General features: G+C 34.6%; 1 protein-coding gene across 3 annotated transcripts in view; it reads left to right on the forward strand.

The window, feature by feature from the left end:
• The window catches only part of LOC150094287 (mitochondrial transcription rescue factor 1), an 87,540-nt gene that overhangs the window by 63,232 nt on the left and 3,859 nt on the right, over positions 1-20,449 (forward strand). For 2 of the 3 annotated variants that reach the window (XM_090412307.1, XM_090412305.1), the window contains exons 3-4: positions 383-455; positions 9,024-9,301. In XM_090412307.1, coding sequence (XP_090268433.1) covers positions 383-455; positions 9,024-9,194 — 244 coding nt within the window. In that variant the 3' untranslated portion in view covers positions 9,195-9,301. Of the gene's footprint in view, positions 1-382; positions 456-9,023; positions 9,302-20,449 lie in introns of those variants that run through there. The other variant, XM_090412306.1, reaches the window with a different exon arrangement.

Consider the following 20,449-nt stretch of genomic DNA (forward strand, 5'->3'; position numbering starts at 1 on the left):
GGCTGGGCAACAATGTGTTAGAACTGGCATCCATCATGTTGAATATGATTGATACAATTGGATATAATACAGAGACAATAATATCCTTACAAAAGACCACACCAATCACACAAAAAAGAAATCCAACAATCATACAAAATTCAATTGCAATAGTGCAAACTTAAAAATCAGTATTGGTACTGAAATAAACATAATAAAATCCTTCCTTCCTTACTACTAATACTTATTATTATTTTTTTTAAAAAACAGTTCACATCAACCAACTGCAATGTCTTACCACAATAGCACTTATTTTAAGATTAGCTTCAAAGTATCTACAGAAATAATTGTAATAGTGAGTATTTCTGATTGCACCATTTGTCACTTTTTTTTTCTTATTTAGTAAAGTGCAGCTGCACTTCTATGAAAGTAAAATTCGAGTGAATGGAAAGCAAACCATAAAAAAAAGTCAGCAGGTAAGATGACTAAAAGCTTGGCTCATTAATAACAAAAGCTTATTTTAAATATTATATAATTATACCAGTTTGTTTTACATGGCAGGGGTGGTGTGTTGTATCATATACAGATGTAACAGGAACAACATACAATGTATTCAGGCGCTTCATATTAATTTACTTGTGGATGCTTGTTCATCTTTAAGGGACACTGAGAACATCAAATTAATCACACTGGCCAATAATCACTATGTACATAGGATCAGAATAGGTGAATTCTATGTATTCTAAGACAGAATTTGAAAAGGAAACTTGTTTTATCCTAGCATACCGAGTTTGTTTCTTTATTCTAAAACATGCCAAAACATAATCTTCACCAAGTATGTTCATTGATTAATAATATATATATATATATCTATATCTCCTTGACTAAGTATATTCATTGATTTAAAAAAAAAATATATATATATATATATATATACACACACATTATTATTATTAAGAGGGAGAGACCTCCAGGGAGTCAAGGACTCATCGAGGGAGGCACATATTACATGCACCAGCCAGTGAGAGAAAATCTAGCCCTCACCTCCCTTCTTAGCGGAATTCATTCTCAGCTTCCAAGGATGCCCTCGTCTTTTCCCACTCCATAAAATGAAAAATTCCATCAACTGAAATCCTGCATGACCCTTTCAGAAATTTGTATGTTTCAAAATCAATATTCCACAATCCTGATATAATTTTTAACACTCTCCTTTGCACTCTCTCTCCACTGTATCAGAATCACAATAGTCCAAGTGAGGTCTTATCAAGGCTTTGTAAAGAGGCAAAATAACATTCTTATCTTTGCATGTTAAATTTTGTTTCAGCATTGCCATTATGAGTTGTATCTGCAATCTTTGCTATGGTCCCTGAACTTCAACTTGCTATCTACTAACACTCCAAGATCCCTAGCATCAGTTTCTTCTAGCATAATTCCACCAATATAATATGACTTTGGATATCTAATCATGCCAAAGTGCATGACTTGACAGCTGACATCCCATCAGTCCCTATTGCTGAATTCTTATTTCGTTACTGCAACAGTTCTGATACCTCCTGTTCATAAACCTTGAGTTTCTTTAGAAAAGGTAGCAGTGAACTTAATGTTGCATACACCAGGTTGATAGCTTTTAATAAAACAGGCACTCATTAGTTGAACAACCTCTTCTGCATCTGTCACCCTCACACCATCTGCATTCAGAAGAGTTATTCTTTCATATTCATTCTTCTTTTTACTTGCATATCGATAGATTTCTCATGGGTTGTTTTTAACTTGCAGAGCCAGTTTCTTTTCAAACTCAGACTTGGGAGAGCTTTCTGTACAACAGTTGTGACTCTTCTGGGCTGCTGTTTATAATTTTCATACCGGAGATATTTTACTTTTGCAACATGCCCTTTGAACTTGAATTCTCTGTCAGCCATTATTATCCCCCAAGTTGGTATCATCATCAATTTCCTGCAATCCAGTACCATCTTTTAATATGCAGTGCATTTTGAAGTGCATAACCTTACAGTTTACAACATTAAATTGACAACCATTATCTTTTGTCAAAATTGCTGATTTATATAAATCATCCTGCAGGATATCTACATCACCATTATCAATTATTGCAGTCCTCAGGTTTGCATCATCAGCAAACAAATGAATATTATTATCAACAGATCTCCATGGAGTCAAGAGGCCCATCATGGGGCATCCCACTCTCATATGCACAGCTAATACCTCAACTTAAATGCATTCAACTGTCTCTACACTCACCACTCTCAGGTAATGCATTCCAATCACCCACCACTCTCCATGCAAAAAATCTGCTCCTTCCCTCTCCTTACTCTCACCCACCCTATACAGCTTCTAGGAATGATCTCTCATTCTTCTTCTTCTTCCCCCCCCCATCTCCAGATATTCTATGAAAAATCTCATCCACATTAATTTGGTAATTACCCCTTACCAACTTATGCATCTCAATCACATTTGTCTCCCCTCTAACTTCTATCCACTAGCTCTATAATTTGCATTCTCTCAATCTGTCTTCATATTCCACATTCCAGAGATCAGAAACTAACTTAGTCATCTCTGAACCCTTGCCAACATCTCATCCTTTTGAAAACCAGGTGAACAAATCTTTGCACAGTTAGTCCATATGTGGCCAAGGGAATCAAACATCCTTACTTCTACATGCCAGTGTTCTCTGCATGATTCTCATATTCTACTGTGTTGTGATCACAATTTTAGCAAAGTGTCCAAGAAATTTCAAGTGTCTATCCACCATCACTACCACATCTTTCACATCCTCCACCTCCTCTAAAATATCTCCACAAATCCTGTACTCTGCATCCCATTTTTGCTTCCCTAATCTTAAAACCTTATACTTTGCTGCATTAAACTGGCATCCCCCCCCCGCACACACACTCGCCTATTCAGACAGTCTATTTAGGTCCTCTTGCAAAGCTGCAACATCTGTAAACAATTGTATATCACTATTATATCTCCCCTTAAATCTTTTCCTATATCACTGATATAAAGAAACAAAAAAGAGTAACGGCCCCAGTACAGAACCTTGAGATACTCAACTAGTCACCCTCATTCTCTTAGATTCTACTCCACCATATACTAATTTCTGGTGTCTGTCTAACATCCACCCCCTGTCCATGCTATTAGCTTCATATCCATTACATGTGCTTCAACTTTTGTAATAGTTTTGTGATATTATTATATGGTATCTCCATGGAGTCCAGAGACTCATCATGGGAGTCCCGCTCTATTACCTTGATTGACATATGTTTCATTCAGTATTTCTCCATGAGTGCTTCATGGAGAAAGATGTCTCCATGATAAAGGATGAAACCAAGTTCTTGGCATCTTTAATTTATAACATACAAAAACATTCTTGACCTGTCTACCACCCAGGTTAATCTTTCCTGAGTGGGAGTTATAAAAGAGCAAATTTGATCTATATGGTAGAGCCACAGTCTCTCATTGTATATTACATCTAACCCTTGATTTACACAGTAGATTGGTTCTGCAAAAGTACCCTGTAAATTGAAATTAACACTTGTATAGAACATGAGGGGGGGGGGACAGGTTCCATAAGGCTCAGTTAAATATTTACATCTTTTTTAAAATAAATTTAGCACTTCATGTATACCTAGTCTAGCCATAAATACTGTTAGAACTTGAACAGCATAACCTTTAATCTATCAGTAAATCATTTACAGCTTTCAGCACATACAAACCACGTGTAATGTGCATGTAGCAGCACTCAATGTTCGAAATGTTCCCCTTTTGCCTTCACGCACACCTGAAAGTTGTGAAGTCACATATCGATGCTGGTAATCACAACATCCAATGGAAATGCTGTCACTTCTCACTCCAAATCCACTTTCAGGCTGGTGATGCTGGGATCACAATTTGAAATCCAGGGTAGTAAAGGTAGGTTGTATTCAGATTGGGACTTCTAGATGGCTAATCAGGTGATGATTTGTGGTCAGGCACATATGCCTACAACCACTGTTGTGTGGTCCTTGCTTTGTATGCAGAGGCTGAATCCTGTTGGAAGGTCCACTGCCTACTGTGAAACAAGATGTTGTTCATGGACTGTATTGCAGGTTCTAGAATGGTGTCTTGATGCACTTTGGCAGAGATCCACCAAACCATCACTAACACAGGGTGATCACCTCTCTGAATCCTGGGTGCTGTGCAACCATCCAGGACATAACCAATTGTTTTGTCGTTAAAAGACTCTTCAATAGCAAAAATCTTCTCATCTGTGAAAAAGATATCTCTGTGTTTGTTGTTTGCATATTGCTGGAGAAGTGCCTTTGATTTTATCACCTTCTATATGCATAAGTTGTGGTGTTAGGAAGCATCCAGTGGAATGACAATAGGCTCTCATCCCAGGTCATCAGTTAGTACACATGACATCGTTCTTTGCGAAACATTCATCTTTTGTGACATCACTTTTTGCATTCTCACAGGATTATGGCAGAGGCATGCCTTCACCTCACAAGCTGTGTCCTAATGCAGCATGGTCGATCTGTTCTTTAGTGGTCAGATGCATCTTCTATATCATTATAATGGTTAATAGTCTGATACACAAGCATTCTACTGATCCTGAGTATTTTTAGCATGTTGAAAATAACAGGTGGCTGCATTCCTACCTTGTGGTGATATTACAGCTACATGGGTTTCACAATCTCCCTAGTGCATGTTAATGCACACAGCTAGACAACTTTCTCTCTACTGATAAACACATGAATGTTGGCTGCACACAGTGCCACTAAGGGAACCAGGCTCACACAATTCTGCAGGCGCTGCAGAAGTTTAATAGTATTCATGGAAAGACTGTGTAGATACAGACAAAAAATATAGGGATAATAAAACATGCTATGAAACAAATACTTTTATTTAAACAATTTATAATTAAAAATACAGTACAGTATATACTGTATAGCAATGTTTGAACAATTGTCTCCTTATATTATTTTCAAACAATTTATATTAATGAATAATACAGTAGTACGTACCAACAATTTAATAGGGACATGCAAAGTAGACATAATATTTTTTAAATAACAGTTTCACACACGTAAAGGAAACTAGAATTTATTGAATACTCCTATATATTTTGCTTGGTGTAAGTCGAGCATCATTCAGGGAGAAAGAAAGCAGAATTGGTTACATTTAAAATATGAAAAAAAAACAAGTCATACAGCATGTACATACTTCCATGTGTCTTTGTTGCAGCTGTGCAAGTAGGAGGAAACCTATTAAAGTTCCAGGAAATCAGAAGACAGAACTAGTTGTGCATTTAAATGATAAACAATTTTTTGTATTTGGTATCTCTTGGTTTCTAGTCATTAAATTTTTTTCAATTATATATATATATATATATATATATATATAAACAATTAATTGTTATTCCCCAAAACTTAGAGATAGGCATACAGTCTGTTCAATTAAGATTACGATGGTGGCATAGGACTTCACTCGATTCAAGAAATAGATGATCAAATTGAAACCTATTGTAGTGCAACATCTTTGATTTCAGTTCGCTGGAATCAAAGATGTTGTTCAACACCAGATAAGGACAGAGGTGATAATTTACCCTTAATAGGTAGTAAGAAAGAAGATAACTTCCAGGCTGGTTTGAAGATAGTATACATATTATATTATATTTGTGTAGAATCCTTGCTGTTTGTGGAAGTTAGGTGAGATTAGTGAGTATACAAATATGCTGCATTTTTAGGGAGGAATTATTTGAGAGCGAGTGCCAGTTGTGTAGAGAGAGTAAACCATGCTAGCAGAGTAGAGAATCTTGACAAAAGACAGGAAAATATGTTGGTGATATTGCTGATGATTAAAGTGTAGTTTTGGATGGTCAGGAAAGTGAAGAGGACCTCATGAAGGAAATAGTGCACTCATGTGGAGTCCTTCACAGAACAGTGTGAGATTGTAGAAACATCAGATGATTGGTTGTTAGAGGTGTGAGGTAAGAAACAGGAACATATGACTAACTGAAAGGAGAAAAAAATTATAGTGCTTCTATAATAAGAGGAGTACTTGTTTTTGTTGTGTGAAAATTAATAATTATTAGTGAAGCTGTTGGGATGCCAAGAGGTAAGGTGAAAGAATTGATTACTGGCATTAATGACTTGAGAGGTGAACAATTTTGCATGAGATGATTAAAGATTTCTAAGTGAAAATGAAGAGTGATAGAGTAAAGATTGTTAGTCTGGTGCCATGCTGTGATAGAAGTTAGTTGAAAGAAATGCAGAATCTAGTCTTTCAAGTGACAAAATTGAATGGGGTAGTCAGTATAAGGTATAAAGATAGTTTCGGAACCATAGGGGAATACTGATGTCAGTGGTATCAGGAATAAGAGGGAGGAGTTTTTGGCATAGGTTAGTGAAACTTTGCCAAAAGTACATAGACATTAGTGAGATTTGGCTGATAGCAGGTTACAGATGTACAGGGATGGAATGTGAGGAGTATAGTATTTTATTATTATTACGTGACACCTCCAGGGAGTCCAAAGGCTCATCAAAGGAGGGTATCTACTCTACAACTCTGTCTTCACCACTCAATGCAACAACACCAATGCCATCTACTGCCCACCACCACTAGTATTTTCACAGCCACCAACCACAAACATCCATGCCCACAGCAGGATTCAAACCCGCAGCCTTTTGGATGGAGAGCGGATACGCTGGCCAACCAGGCCACCAGAGGATAGAGAGAGGGCGGGGTACTGTTGAATAGCAGATGAACTGCAGCCACAAAGAATAGATCAGGAAGACAGCAGGTCTTTGGCAATTTGACATGAGATGGAGGCTATGCAGAAGGAATAGTTGGTTACTGCTTTAGGCAAGGGATGGTGTTGAAGGTGTGCATCAAGAAATTAGCATGAGAGCAGGTCGAGTAATTCACATAGAGGATTTCAACTATGGGGACATTGCTGAAGGAGGAAAGATCACGATGGATGGGAAATGGAATGTATTCGATAATTACTTGAAACAGCATGTGATGGAGGAGACTTGGAGTTTGAGAGTGCTGTACCTGGTTATATCTTGGTCCAAGATATCACTTTGCCTCTGATTGGAAAGAGTAATCATTTTACTTTGACTTGGGAGGTTGCCAAACGTGATTTCAGGGATGGGTGGATAAGAAAGGCACTTGACATAATATACAAATGGGAATGGATAGGAGCTGATTGGAGAGTGATCATTTTACTTTGACTTGGGAAGTTAATAAGCATGTGGAATTTCAGGAATGGATGGATGAGAAGCTGGTGATCTGGATACAAGGGTGGCTGATGGACAGATATCATACAGGAGTATATGGAGGAGCAAAACTGAGAAAGCAGGTAACTAGCTGTGTGCTGAAGCTTCGGCTCTGTCCTTTAACCACTGCTGCTTAATTTGTACATAAATGATATTTGATATATTAGTTTTTTTTTTCCTGCTGATGCAAAATGGTAGCATAATAGTTAATCAAGGTGATAGCTTGATTATGCTACTCAGTTTTGATTTAAATAGGCTGACAGCATGAACAAAATATAATGGGTATACCAGTTGGTAAAGTGTAAAATTATGCATTTTGGAATGAACAGATTACAATCTGCATGGTACATTGATGGAACAATACTCCATGAAAACTGATGGGTCTAGGGATGGGATTTGGTAGATATGAAGAAGTTCAGAGAGCATATTGCAAAAGTTGTCCTCCATAGGAATACTTCAGTATTTGAACACACGAACTAGCATAGATAAGGAAGTTATCATTCCTCTTTATGAGACCTTGATACCACATCTCTATTTCTTTGGATGAGGAAGTAGTGGAGAGGATCCATAGGTGAGTGGGCTATGGTCCCTGTGATGATAGATTAAGGGTTAGGACTGTAGAAGTCAGCTGAGAGGCAGAAAAGAGGAGATATGATAGAAATATTTAAAGCACTTTTAGTGCCTTAAATGTTAAAAGGGTGTGAAGGAATAACTAATTCACTCACTCCGACAATGTGCAAAATGGGTTGCCAGAGCGTTGACTGCTGTCTATCGGTGTGGTCAAGGAGAAATATGATAGATATTGTGTGGTCTCATATATGCATAGTAATGTATAGTAATGATAAACTTGAATGAGACCTGTTAGAACTTGTTTTTGCAAAATTAACATTTTTTACAAAACCACTTTTGATTATGTCAGTATAAGGTATAATGAATTGTTATTTTGAAATCTAAGTTAAAAATTACTGATGCAAGTCAAATTCGTTTTTTAAGAAAGTAAGTTTTCCTCCTGCTTTGAGATTTTTCCCAGGATTTTGAAATTATAGGTAGGCTAGATATTTTTTATTAGAGCTTTGTAGTACGATGAGTTTTCTGCAACCTGTGGTGATTTGCTGCTGTTAAACTGGTGTGACAAAGCAATCAAAAATTGTTTTACATATATATATTTTTTTTATTTCAGTTCCACCAGTGAAAGTTTCAGAAACTCATGGCACATAGCTGGGCTACAGTGGGAATTAGATTAACTAGAAACCCAAACCATTATTAGGGCTAGTTTTTACTTCAAAGCATCTCCACTATTTTTGGATGGGGAACAATTTCAAAATATACTACATCAGTTTTGCAATTTCAAAAACATGTCATGAAAGACAAAAAAAATTTATGTCCTTCACAACAAGCCAAGTGTGAAAACATTGTTTAATCATTCATAAATGAAATTTACAAAGAATTATTGCTTTTTTTTTTATATATATATATTTCATCAATTGGATAATCATTCAGTCTTATAAGTTAGCAGATATAATTAACTTTTACTATAGCAAACTTATGGGAACCTCAGGAATGGTGTTTCTTATACTTAATAATTTCCTTATAATAGAATTATAAGGAAATTATAGAAAATGGCATATGCTATTGTGCAAGTTGACAGTATGTGGTGACCTTAATTTTATTTTCAGTAATTCAGATTTTGATTAACATATACTTAGATAATTGAGTTTGGTACAATTGTTATATGATAATTATTAAATCCATTTATCCAATCTTTAGCTCTCAGAAGGAGATGAAGTGGACTTAATCAAAGCAGTTCATTCTGAAAATGAAAATTTCCTTTATGTTAGTCGAGTGATTGTGAAATCAACAGCAATAGAAAAGATGGGAATAAGAGTAAAATTGCGCAGATTTAAGAATATGCTCATTGCTGATAATGAAAATAAATGAAACCTTCAACAGAATTTAAATTGCATGTAAATTCTTTAATTGTAGAATTTCTTTCCTTGCCTTGTATATCAGAATACCAGTATGTATTAAAGAAAGCAAATGTTTCAGATATTTGCAAACAAAATTTCATACATTGTATACACCAGAATAACTTAATTATAACATTGATAATTTAATCCTTAAAGTGCAACTTGAACTATTCTGAAGAGTTAAATATGACTTCCGACTTAAAAATAAGTCAATTTCTTGTTTTTATTATTATTATTATTTTTTTGCATTTAAAAGAAGTCTGAGACTTCTTTAAACTTATGAACATAACTATCAAATTCAGTATACGTGGCATTTTTGTAAATTGCTAGACCTGATGAGCATTTTCTTTTTGAGTGTACTTGAAATGTGAGCCTCCATAGCTCATTTGGTTGGAAAGACCTGGGTTTGAATTCCATCTACGATGTGAGGAACCTTTATCAGGTGTTTTCAATCAAATGGTGAGTTAGTTGATCTTGTACAGAGGTGGAAGGTTTTTTTTTTTTTTGTTTGTCCCTCAAAACAGTAAAACTGTAGCACACATAACACACTCCTGGAATAAAGATAAACCAACATATTCCGTAAAATTTCTGTTTTTGAAGTGCAGGTCTACGTGCGAGTGTAAATCAGGATAGGGGACTTTAAATCTTCTTTCCTATGTATTTCTCCTGAGTAGCCTGCCTATCCAACAAGAGCAGAAAATTTTATATATTCTTGAAAGTGGACAAGGTTGCTTAGGTCATCTTAGTATTGCTACTAAAACTGATGTACTATAGAGTAAATAATATAGGTTAATGGAGTTATAAATGTAGTTTGTGTGTTCTTGTCTGATAACAATTGTGCATCTTGTTTTACCAAAGTATATCTCAACATGCATTGGGAGGGGGGGGAGATTTGAAGCCCATGTAAATTATAATTAGATTTGCTAATTTTGTATACCTCTGGAATAGGGTTTCTTCCTGTGAATTAAAGAGAAAATTTGGAATTTTAAAATTTCTGATTACTGGAAATAGAAATATTTCTTGAGAAATTCAAGATTTTTTTTAATCATCTCAGAAAAAAAAATTGATTTTTTAAAATCTCATCCACTCTCAAGGCTAATAAAATAATTCTTAATAGATTTTTGAATACACTAATTTCACTTAATTTATTATAGTTACCCCAAACAATGAGTAAAACATAGGAGGAATATTGGCAGTATTTTAAAAAAGATGGCAAGAATCAGACAGCTCATTGTGAAATGTGTTTCAAAATACTATAATGCAAAGCATCAAGAAGTTAACTTCATCACCTTGGGCATATTCATGGCATGAAAAGAAAGAAAGAAAAGCTGTGAAGTGGACTATACCAACTCTGTCCACTTAAAAAAAAAAAAAAAGTACAATATTTCATTTTATGAAACAACATGTGTTAGAAGTAGATGAATCTGTTCAAAAAATTTATATAAATGCTATCGTAAAGAGCGATTTTATTCGAGGTTTCTATAAAAGAGGTCTGCATTTACCAAAAAATTTATTACGGCATTAATATATGATTATGAAAAAGTATAGCAAGTCTATACTTGAAAAGATTTTAGCTTTAAAATGTAAAAAAATGAACATTTCTATAGAGGAATTGACCAGTAACAGAAACCAAAGCTACATGAACCTTCATATGTATTACAAGTTTCATTAAATATTGGTCTAATACGAATTCTTACTTTTTCTGCAGAAAAGGCCTATTCTTTAGTAGTGTATGATGATATAATGGATGCGAGGCCCATGTTTTTTTTTAATAATGTTGAGCTCATGCACGAGAGGTGATCAATCTATAGTATATTAGTACCGTATATGGGTTGATATGACACTTTTATGAAACCAGTATAAAGGTTTTGTTTATCAATTGTGTGTGTTCTCCTTACCACTTGAGGGGGAAGTTCCTTGGAGGAAAAGCCTTGGTACCTGCAGGACAAGGCTTTAAGCAGTCATGACAAATCTACCAATAAGGGAAGGAATTTTTAGATTCCTCTTTTATAATTTGTTGAGTAACAAGCTTTGAAAGAAATTAAACAGCAATTTTTTTTTAAAAAAAAAACATAGTCTTAGTATCACTTAAGAAAAATTGAGTTATTCAAACATTTAATAAGGTTATGTTATTATTTTGTAATGGCAAATGAAATCATACAATCTGTGAAATTGATCATAGAAAAAATTTTCAAAGAAAACTACTTCAGTAGAAGAGTTTGAAGCAGAAATCTATATGAAATGGAAAATTAAAAGAGAGAAATTCTTATCAACAGTAAATCAAAGATCCTCCTTCCACTGAAGTGATCACTTTCATCAACTGAAGAAAAATTTGACAACAACATCCTCTGAAGAAATAATCAAATCCAAGACCCTTGATCCTTATGTACCTTCTGTTACATATTAAGGTAATTATTTCTCAAAAACTCGAATTCATTCTCTTTGCTCTCAAGTGCTGTATCATCATAATTAAAACCACCTCAAACAACTGCCTTTTTTTTATTAGCCAGACCAATTTGCCCATATGTTTCCTTCTCACTGTTCTCAACATTACCATGTTTATAGCAACACCCAACTAAATATTTCATCCTATCCACTTTACCATTCTGCTTTAAAACCACTGACACAACTGCTACCAATCTTACTTCTCATGACTCCTCTAGCAATTCCTTTATTATTTCTAATCTTACCTCTTCCCAGATCTAAATGTTCCCACATCCCTGGTCATCTCAATCCTTTTTTGTACACATGCATACCACTTCTGTATCCATATTCCCCACAGTGTCTCCCTTACTCTCCCCATTTTCCTGTCTTGTGTTTCTTCTATCATTTTCTACACTCATCTCACCATTCACAATTTCTCATACCCTACTTTCCTGCTCTTTCACATCACCTCTTCCTTCCTCAAGTCTTCCATTCATTACTCTTTCAGCAACAGATTCTCCAACTGACTCATACCAGCTATATTTAAATGTAGCCTATCTCATGTACAGCTCTATCCTTCCCACATGTTCACAAAATGATTTCCTTTCTTCTCATACAGCTCTGCTGGCATGCTATTCAGTCTCTGCTTGCCACCTCAGCTCATCACTACCATACTATCTTTTACTCTCTCTCTTCAACAGCTTCCAGATATCCTTTATATTCTCCTTACTAAACATCATTTACACGTACTACCATTACAAACTCCTTTGCTTGCTTACTCCTCAAATCCAATTGTTCAAATCATTTGTTACATTTCACATTACCATATTTTATTCCAATCTTCCACTCTCCTCCATATGTATGTTATTCTCCTTATTTCATTCTTTATTACTTCATATCTTGCTCCATCTTTACCAACTCTTTCATGTCCTGAATTACTTTCTTTCTGCTCTGCAGTTTCTCTACCTAGCTGATCACACTTTCTTCCTTATTGCCTTTCCTGCCCACTATCTTAGTTTGTTGGCATATCTTTTGCATACACTACCTTCAGTAACCTCTTTCATTCTCTCCTCTACATTTCTTTTATTATTATTTCAACTCCATTCTCTACAACACACTCAATTTTATGTCTTTCAGCAGTAGCATTCGCTACTTCATTTTCCTGCTTCCAAGTCTCGCGTTTCCAGCTCATGAAACACTTCTGATATATCCCCACTCGCTTTCTTACCAGAATCCAGTTGCTTTTGGAAAAGAGTACGTAGTATGCACGCACAAATTTTCCAAAATCTCCCATGTCAAATCCCCCGAGCAACAATAAATTACTTTGGAAATGTATATATGAGTGTTCATTTGCTTAGGTGAATGAGATGAAGCTAAATTGTAAATAAGATTGACTTTTTATCATTGAGAAGCTATTATTCCTGGAATGTTTGCAACAGCAAACTCATTTCATGTTTTTAAACTGCACTGTTCCAGCTGTAGGGATGGCCAAATCATTGTCATCAGTTGCTCATGAGTGTTGGTGTAACACCACCAAATGTTTATCCTCGAGGTAATTCAAATTGGTAACTTTGTACCAGTCTCTTCTTCTATAAACAGTACTTACCTCATGCTCTCCCATTATAAGAGAGGCAAAAAGAGAGAGAGAGAGAGAGATGTTTTGCAATTTCTATTTCCTTGGTTAGGTTACTGTTCTCAAGCTTCCTCAAACCATTCCACTTTAAATTCTTGTCCAATTTTTAAGATTTGTCTCTTCAAGAAATTTGCCTGAGGTTTCCCAGATAAGAATCAGACACAATGCAACTGGCTTTGTTTTAGAATTGAGAGAAATATACAGTAAGTAGGCATAATACTAAAAATAAAGAAAAAAAAAAGGACTTGTGACAAATTAATTTTTAACGACTTCCAAATTTATAAAAAATAAAAATTGGTGCTTTTTCGGTCTGTTCAAAATATACAAGAACTGATGGACATTTGTCTCCCATAGAGAACATAAATGTCTGTCAGATCTCTTAAGTATGGATAGTGTATTAATCTTTTACAAGTGTGCTTATAAAGATGTTCCATAAAGAATCTGCTCTTATATAGGCTAAAATCCTATATAAAAGCAAATTCCTTATGGAACATCTTTATAAAGAAACTTGTGAAAGGTTCCTATGCTGTCCAAATTTAAATAAATCTGATGGCCTACATTCATCTCCTTTATGTAAGCTAGTACTTTTTCAATCTGTTAACCTTTTCCCATTTATTTTACTTTTTTTTTTTTTAATTAGGAATTGTTTGACTATTAGAATCTTTCTATTAATTGTACATTATGCTGTCCATTTTTTTTTTTTAGATGCACTGAACACACCTTAGGTACATTATGTGAAAATTCTATCATTCATTTAACATAAGTTGTCGGTTTCTTTTATTTCTAGTACCACTGACTTTCATCAAAAGAGCAAGAAATTTGCATCCTGTGTTTTCTATCACAACAGAGAAGGGAAATATACCCTTACTACAATGAACTTGTAAGGGCTAAAGGAATAGTTTGTCATAATGGATGGTTTGCTATAATAACGAATTTCAGTTAGCGTGATGCTGTGAGCGTCTTTTATTATAGGTTGTAATAGTGTGAATCACTATTATATAGTGAGGTGAGTAATCAGCTAAAACAAAAACTATCCAATCTACGCACTAAAATTTTACATAACACACAGTATTTGAGATGCATATTAAATATAGCTGTTTTGTAATTTTATGTCATGAGAGTTATAAAACTACTTAACAAGATTTGCAAATATACCATTTCTTGATTAATATAGCTTTTATGATAACCATGTAAAAATTTAAGTATATACAGAAGATGATGCAAACCTGTATCATTCAAAAAAAAGCAAAGCCTGCATGCCCACAGCACTTGGAGTGGCCATGAAATACATCTAATCTTGTTTCTTTCTCTAACACTCTCTGCTACAGTTTAGTATACAGTGATGTACACCTGAAATTATATTTCTCTAATTATGTATACAATGGGCAAATTTATCAATGCATGTAAAGCAACATTGCAACAAACCGAATTTGATGCATAAAAATGTACCATTAAAATTCACTACTAATCCAATGTTTTTTAGTGAAGCAACTGTAGATGTGAGTACTGTATATTACTGGATATGAAATTAATGACCACTCAAGAAATGGGTGGTCAAACATCAACAACCAATGATTTCCATAAGCAGAAGATTGCAGTTAAAGAAAAATCAGCTATGAAGCTGTTACTAGTACTCTTTCACATGCATGCTGCACACTGGGTGCCACATCAGTTGAGTAGTAAAATGTGAAACAGACAAGATGGGAAGTTTGTTGCTGATTGCTTCAGTGTTACCATACAAAAGGCAGCTCTTCTTATCAAAATCATGAGTGTGACTAAGAATGAAAGTTGAGTCCCTGAAATGAAAATTCATTTTATAGATTATCACCACCCTACCTAATCAAGGGCTAAAAAGTACAAAACTCAACCTTATGCCAGAAAGTGTATTTTGACTCCTCTATATGGCATTAACTGGAATTGTATTGTGAAAGGGGACAACAATAAATTCACAAAGAAATGCGAGGCCCTTAAAAGAAAGATGAAGCAACGAATTAATCATGTTCATGCGGAGAAATAGTAATTGCTTTTGTAACATAGTGATTATCGAAGAAGTTGTATTTGAAGTAGTGGAACACTCCCCCTACAGTTTGACTTGGGCTCCCCCCCCCCATCAGACTTCTCATTATTTTATAGTCAATTCTCACTATAAAAACACTCCTATAACAAGTTATTGACAAGCCCTGACTAATGCTCCATAGGCTTTGGTAAACAAAATTTGATATAACAAACTATCCCCTATTCCAAACTTGTAGAGACCACTTTTGTGGTCTCTACAAGTTTGCTATAGTGAGAGCCAACTATAATTTAAAGACAAATCTGAAGGATATTCATTTTAAAAATGATGAATCAAAATAGAGGTAAGAAAATTGTTCTGAAAACTTTACTGTGATAGCTTTAGCTTTGACAAACTTGTTACTCAGTGGAGATAATATATACAGGGTGTTCGGGATAAATTTGACAGTTTCGTAAGGAAAAAGAAAATCTTCTTTGTATCTATTAAATTTAATGAATTGACAAAAAAACATTACAGGCAGAGTTAATTACAATACTATCAACAAGATTTACTCAAAATAACCACCATTAGCATCGATCACAGCTTCAATTCTGCTTCGGAACCTCGAACAAGCTGATGCTACAGTCTCCCTGGGAAGGGCCGCAAAAACTGTTTTAATTTTATCCATTAACTGGGCTTTTGTATTACTGGAAGTGCGATTGGTGTCTTTTTCAACTGCGCCCCATACAAAATAATCCATGGGGTTAAGGTCTGGGGAGTTTGGAGGCCAAACATTTGGACTGGTGAAGTCGTAGAAATTTTCAGACAACCATTTTTGACTTTTCCCAGAGGTGTGGCAAGGGGCCGAATCCTGCTGCCATACATACGGCCTACCATTGGCTACCCTTGTTATCCAGGGCTTGGCTACAGTTAGCAACTCCACGAACAAAGCCCGAATTCCAATGCCAGGGTTCTTCAACACCTGTTCCTGCAGATTTGCGAGGAATTCTGCTGTACGAACGCAATCAGATCGTCTGCTAGGGATCTTTCTTCTTGCTACATCCTAGTAGTCACCATTGCAAGTCTCTAGTTCATGCCTGATTGTTTTTACTGTATTCAGGGAGCATTGGGCAGCAGTCGTAATATCCTTATTTTGATGGCGGGCACGAATCATCATGATACAAGTTATTCTCTTCCATGATTCAGGTGGGTTCCAGCTATCCATCCTTTCTGACATCTTGTATATGAATGAAGAAGGGTCCAAACTTTTAAATGAAGAGAAGTGTGTGTTAATACATGTAACTTACAGAAAAATATAATTAATTATAAATATGTCAAATTTATCCCGAACACCCTGTATTTAAAGGGAAAGATTATTTGCATGAAAATGAAGTAGAAACCTCAATTTGCCGTTTGTTTCTTATTTCAGTGACATCTGTCTTGGGTAAGCAACTATCACAGTGAAAGCATTATTTTCAAAATGCTCAGTAGCTTATTTCATGCATATGGAGAATCACTTTGGTCACTGAGTCAGCTGAAAGTATCCTGCAGATTTCCATCTGCTAGACCAAGGTTTCTCAAACTGTGTTCCGCGAGAAGTTCTGGAATTTGTCATTTTAGTTTTCTAATCATTTTTCATGAATAGATATTTTATAGTAGAAATGTTCTGAGGAGAATAATATTCATGAATATGTCGAAAAGCTCAGACCCGGAACGCCTAATAACATCTGTGTATCGTTAATTTTCACGCATCGAAACCTTTCGACATTTGGGAAAGGGAATACTGCTGTTTATGACGGGTCATAAAAATTGCCTGCGAGGATTATAACAATGGCAGCATATCCTCTGTTCTCAAAACTGAAGGAAATGACATCTATGTAGCAAATGTCAGTGACCAAGCGGCATATTTTTAAACATGGAAATATTCATGAATTATCATTAATTTTCACACATCGAAATCTTTCAACAATCGGGAAAGAGAATACCGCCGTTTATGGCCGATCATAAAAACTGCCTGCAAGCCGATTACAACAATGGGTGGCGTGTTCTCAAAACTGAAAGAAATAACATCTGTGTTGCAAATGTCAGTGACCAATCAGCAAGGAAGTATAAAGAAAATTTTTCCACTGAAATTGAAGATCAAGGTAGTCTGTATCCAGTTCTCAAATCTATTAATACTGAATACTTTCTTTGCAAGTTCGTATTGCAATGTGTAAATGCTTGTTCTGAAACCGGAGTGCCGTGATTTTTTTAAAAGTAATAGGAATACAGATTTAAATTGTAATATGAATAAGAGACAAGGCACTTAGTTTAATTTTGGTATTAAGAAATCTCTTATTGAAGGTGTTTGTGATGGAACAGATAGTGAGTCATCCACCTCGAGTCTACAAAGATCCCCAGGATGTACAAAAGGAGGGGAAAACTACCAGCACACAGGAGAAAAAGTCTGCATTCACTCGTTAGTACTTATAATATAAATTTTTGGTGGTCAGAATAGGATATGTCAATGAAAATCAGCACAAATTAATTTAATGATCGTTTAATTATTAATTAATACATTACAAAATAACCAAGGTGTTCCGTGAAACTTCAGGATTTGTGAAGTGTTCCGTCGTAGAAAAAGTTTGAGAAACCCTGTGCTAGACAATGAGATCCCAGTTAAGATTGAAAAGATTGCCCTGGCAGTTGAAACTCCCAAAGTACGATATCTAGAAAAGCCATCTTGCTTTGAGACTCATTGTGAAACCATTATTTTTAGTATGAATACACTAATACAGCACATACGAGTGCAAGTTTATTGTAATACTAAAGCTACCTTGAACAGGAGCTAGTAAATCAAACTGGGAAACCAGGAATTTATATTTTGGCAACTAAGCAATTATATACTTACCTAGCATAAGATGGTGCCAAGATCAATTTTGAAATTATTGTAATCATATAATTCAGTCACCTACAATTGGGCATTTTATACTGAAAATGAAAGCAAGTGGTTACACTGAATGTTTTTTTTTCTAAATACACTAACAAAACTAACAAGTTTTAGAATTTTTTAAAATAATATACTGTTGATAATGTCTTTCAATATTAAGTGAAAAATCTGTCATTAGCAAGAAAACATCTGTTGGATCTGAGATGCATACAAGCAGTAGGTGCTCATTTGTCTGCTGAAATCCCTGCAGTTAGAGATACCAGATTAAAATTTTAAATTGTGATGCTCCCAGATCATTTTTTTTATTCACCCCTTCCAATTACACTATTTTGGGTCATTTTTTGACAGGTATAAGCCAATACAACTATCATTAATGCAGTTAAAATTAGTTTATGAATGACTGAGATGCATCACAGAAGCTTGTAAAAAATTTCTGCAACTTACCCCAGGCTAAACATAAAAAAAACAGCATAAACATAATGAAATACACTTTAATGATGCTCCTTAGCAGCACTTGGACTCTGACATTATTTACATTTGTAAGAGAAGATACAGAACAACTTTAGAAAATAGTGATTTATATAAATTTATATTTATATAACAGAATAATATGCTCTTCTTTAAAAGGAAAAAGAAATGTACAATAAATGATTTCTCTTAGCTAAATGCTTTTTTTTATGAAGTTAAATAAATTATTTATGAGATTTACACAAATACAGAATACCGAATTAAAACATACATCAGAACTTCGATATTTTATGGTGATTTAAACATGAAAATGAATTTAAAATAAAAAATTAAATACTTGTTACTTCTTAAAATTTCTTAGTATTCATTTTATCTGAATAAAAATACAACCATGACAAACAAAGAACATGTTGATTAAACATAAAAAAAAATCCGAGGCACAAAATAAAATGTCACTTCGAAACTAAATGAATTAATGACTAACTAGTTTGCATTTCCTTCTCACATGGCAGCAAAGAGAGAGATCAGCAACACATGAATTTAAGAATAGGAATGTAAGTAGACAATGCTGCCAAAAAAATTACACATTACAAAATTGGCCTTCATATTAAAGCATCTTCAGTATATCTGAACAATGGAACACAATAAAATACAAGTAACAAGAATTTTAATATGTCTTCAGTTGGGATAAAGAAGAAACTCAAGACCTGCTCATCTTTCAAGATTATAAGGTCTTTCAAAGATCCACAAATCTGGCATTCCTTTAAGATCTATTAATTGTATTGATTGTCCCATGTATAGTTTTAAATACCATCAACTTCACAAAACAAAATTTGTGATCTTTATTTAGCCTTTCAGATATAATCTCTCTTTTCACTAACATCCTTCACACATTCTTCAGTTTTTATTCTGGCTATAAAATAGCCAGAATAAAAACTAAAGTCATACTTGAAGGTGCTGTTCAAGATAAAAATTATATCAAGATTATTACATCATGCTTGGTGTTGAATTACATAAAATCAGCTTTTTTAAAAAGGATTTCAGTGAGTCCTTTATTATCAAAGCTTTAAAAAGTTTTAGATTTGCTGCTTCTTGTTTCTAATAGAAATCTCTCATATGTTAAAGGAATATCCGAACATATGCAAAAGTTCAGCAGACTCTCAACATTGTTGTGTCCTTTGGTCTTGTCTTGAAAATTTCCACCTTCCTTTCATCAGCCAAGGACAAGCTTTCTCCACTTAGCATTTGGAGAAGTCTACTATATTCATTACTCTTGACTTGTCTTATTTTTCACTCAGTCTGGCAGATATGCTACAGTTCCTTATGGAGAAAATGATCTGACTGAACATGATATCTCTACTAAGCACAGTCTTGGGGGAAAAAAAAAAAGGAAAGTTGTGAACATCATCCTAACTACTTGAACAGATTTGGTCTTTATTTATCATTGCTATAAGAGATATTTAAAAAAATGTTACTGTTGTTGTCTTACCAGAACTGTGGCACCACTTTTTAATTCTTCTGTTCCATTATTCAGTCATACTTAATGTCTTTAACATTAAGGAAAAAATTTTATATCGATTAAATATTTCAACCATGCAAGTTATCTAATTTTTTTTGCAACAATGAATCTGGGTGCTGTTCAGAAGGTGCCACAAAGCAAAACTGAGCATCTGAATGCATTGAAGTGAAAAGATAATAAAAATCTAATCTTGAGAGCATATAAACCAAATACATTTTAAGTATCTTTACCCAAATGTGTCTGCTAAAGCAAACTTTTCA

The sequence above is a fragment of the Typopeltis vanoorti genome, chromosome 22 (assembly GCF_054136105.1).
Source record: "Typopeltis vanoorti isolate ZY-2024b chromosome 22, IOZ_Tvanoo_1.0, whole genome shotgun sequence".
Taxonomy (NCBI): Eukaryota; Metazoa; Arthropoda; class Arachnida; order Uropygi; family Thelyphonidae; genus Typopeltis; species Typopeltis vanoorti.